Source organism: Lissotriton vulgaris, chromosome 4_1 (genome assembly GCF_964263255.1).
Source record: "Lissotriton vulgaris chromosome 4_1, aLisVul1.2, whole genome shotgun sequence".
NCBI classification, from domain to species: Eukaryota; Metazoa; Chordata; class Amphibia; order Caudata; family Salamandridae; genus Lissotriton; species Lissotriton vulgaris.
This window is the reverse complement of record NC_141691.1, coordinates 1,895,992,847-1,895,996,135: the sequence shown is the minus strand read 5'-3', so window position 1 is coordinate 1,895,996,135 and position 3,289 is coordinate 1,895,992,847. Positions and strand designations below refer to the sequence as shown.

Genomic DNA, 3,289 nt, shown 5'->3' with positions numbered 1-3,289 from the left:
TCCTCGTCACATTCTGCACACAGACTGAAGAGAGACTTGAATTTTGTAAACATCACTGCTTGGCCGGTTCTTGATGGGATTGTGTGGGATGCGGTTACATTTCAAATCCATTGCCCTACTGAAGTGGTTAATGTCCCTAATGTACTCAGAGTGAACATGGGGGATGTGGTAAAACAAAACATACGTTCTGATGATTGGGATGTTCAGGCCGTAGAATCATTATTCTCTGATTTAAAATATTATGCTGCCTTTGATGCTGAAGATTTATATTTAGAATCTGCTAATTATGGTGAATTATTTTGCTTCCAACATTTTGGTAACCATTTTCTGCATAAAACGAGTTCCAGAAGGGGTACTGTAAATTACGCACAGTGGGAACACTGCCCAGTACCATTACAAGGCAGCTCCAGTACATTTTTGAAAAAGTACACTTATTTGACCGACTTTAATCAATCAAGTCCTGAGTCCTTTTATTTTAAGATGACACAAAAGTCCATGTCCAAAGTTAGACTTACCGATACTAAATTGTTGCATTCGAAGTCCTTTCTAGACAAATTAGCTGTAGAGGGCTACGAGCTATGGAAGGAAACCATTAACCCTAAATTGGTTTGGGGTTCCAAAAGTTGGCAGGTACAAGGCATTGAGGCTTTGCACCGTGCATGTCTCATCCCAAATCATGTTGTTTTTAAATTCTACCATTTTCCAGACAACATGCTTTGGATTGGCTACTTCAAAAAAATTAAATACCCCTTCTATTCCTGATTTGGAAGAATATTCCAGTTGGAATAATTTCACACAGTTTTCCACTCGAGAACTGCAAACATTAATGCACAATTCATCCTTTAATGTATCCAGTTTGGATCCGAAGGGTTGGCTGATGTGGCACAGAAGCTCTGATTCTTGCCAGCGTCGCTTTTTGGGTTTAACTGAAGGTTTTACAAAAGTCAGGCCTGATCCACGTTTTGATACTGACCATACTGTCACAAATTACTCAGTTGGCAAATTATGTCAGAATTGGCTACAACATTCTACATTAGCTGCTGTTAAATTACATCTATCCAAGCTGACTGATGATGTGGATTTAAATGATTTCATAAAGGGCCCGGCTAGTGGTAGATCTAAAAGATGGATTTATGCGATTTACAATGAAATCTGGAAAACTTCACAGGTTGAGGCTGCTAAGCGCCTAAGGGCAATTGACCAAGCTAATTTGGAAAAGGTGCTTGCAGTTGTTGATAACAGTATTAACATGCTTTCTTCCCGCATTCATACATTAAATAATAATGTATCTTCTGTTGTTGATATTGTACATGATGAAGTGTCTGTATTATACCATGGTCAAAATCAATTGCGTTCTATTATGCAATTTGCATGGACCCTGCAGACGCTTAAGGCTGGTAGAGTGCCTTGGAGTTACATGAAGGTGTCCTCCCTCTTTGCCCCATTTAATTTGACTGACAAACAGCGCATGCTTTCTATGCGTGACGCGTCCTTTTCCATGTTACACATTGAGAGGTTGGAATCGTTACCGTTCTCTGTAGCTGAGGCCACTGCTGCAACGTGGCTTATCCACGGATTGATCACATTACCTTTTGCCTTGTACAAGTTTACTAATTGTATGCGTTACATTGCGATAGGGAGATATGAACCATTAGGGAGCTCATTCCTCCACGAGTCATGGTCTCTTCCGTTCACATATAGATGCCTGAAAGACGAGAAAGGAGTGTATCTTAACGGGGAAGAATGCACAGAGTCTCCTGACCATTCATTGATATGCAGGCACATCCAGTTACATGGTTCGTGTAATCAGGACCGGCCTAATTTGGCCTGTGTTTTGAAAGGAACTCCGGTTCCCGCAATTGTTCCCACATTCACATTACTGGCGAATGGTAGTTATTTACTGTTGAATAACGAAGAGTGTTGTGGTTTAATTAAAGGTATCGCTTATGTGGTAACTGTATCAGAACGTGTCGTCTGTTGCAAAAACGTTCTGTATCCCCCTACGCATGGGAATTCAGCTGTTTCCATCTGGCCGCGCATCCCAACCTTGAAAGCAGAGTTCAATGGTATGAGTAGAATAAGAGCCCTTTTGTCTCAAAAAGAAGTGGCCCTGAGTTCGGCCCAAGAAACATTCATCCTTCAAATAGCTAACACGCGTACAGAGGTGCAGGCGCTTTTAAATACTGATTTGCCGTTACATTTCAGCGAGCTGGTTCATCAAATCTTTAATGCCTCCTCCACTTCTGGCCTAGCTCACTTTTTTAAATTAGTTAGCAGTGGTCTCGTGACTTCATTTGAGAAGATATTTGGAGTCATCCCTGGCTTTTTTCATTCCATATTTTCAAGTCTGTTTGGTGACTTCCCTGTTTTGCTGGCATTAGCTGCAGGCGTTTTGGTGATATTTTGTTTTATTAAACATGGATGCCCATCCAGTATTAGAAGCCGCAGAGCCCCTCCTACTGCTGTTTCACAACCGGATGCTTGATTACTATGGCACCCTGCCGCTTGCGACTTTAAGCACGGCATTTGGATTATCGTTTCAATGTTCCTATTTCACATGTGTCCAGCCTGTGTTTCATTGCCTGAGCTGCGATTTCGAAAGGGCCCTTGATTTGTGTCTCTGCTTGACGGTGTCTCCTGACGTCGATTTTAATCATCTAATGAGCCCACAAGTTGGTTTGTTCTGGCGAAAGGATTATGGCCTTGGCAGCAATGCATGGACTAATGGGTCATTGGGACATACTAGCAGCGGCGCATGAGTTCTTGGCACAAAGCGTTCTTGAAAACCCACCGAGTTGTCCTCTGATGATGCTAGAGGATCCAGTGCTGGAGGAGCACGTATGTTCTTTTCCATTGCTTAATTGGATGGCTGAACTGTTTTCGGATGATGACAGTGATTTCATGTTGGAGGCTGTTGCTGCATATTTTGCGTATACAGTCCTATCCTGAGATGCCTTGGAGACTTTTAAAATATTTGGGCACATACCCATTTGTATTTTTGGAAGGTGCCTTTTTCTTACAATCAATTCTTTTTATACGCCCATGGCCTATTGACTTAAACTGTAGGGGCCTTGTGTTGAAAAGTTTGGACCATTTCCTTTGGCCACTGTAGGTCATCATGTATGCTTTTTAAGATTAGCTTTGCTCATTATTATTGAACTTTGCTTTCATGTTATGCCCCTGTTCTGGTCTTACCTTGCCTTGATTTTGTCTGTGCTCGGATCATTGGGGGGGGGGGGGGGGGGGTGTCACATAGCTAATTCTTTTCTATATACTGTGTTAAGTTAGC

The 3,289-nt window shown here is 42.0% G+C and overlaps 1 protein-coding gene across 1 annotated transcript; it reads left to right on the top strand.

Moving 5' to 3' along the window:
* The first annotated feature begins 1,360 nt into the window (after positions 1-1,360).
* On the top strand, positions 1,361-2,485 carry LOC147724685 (uncharacterized). Its single transcript, XM_086918083.1, has one exon. It carries the CDS (start codon positions 1,361-1,363, stop codon positions 2,483-2,485), a length of 1,125 nt encoding a protein of 374 aa, XP_086774209.1.
* The last annotated feature ends 804 nt before the right edge of the window (positions 2,486-3,289 follow it).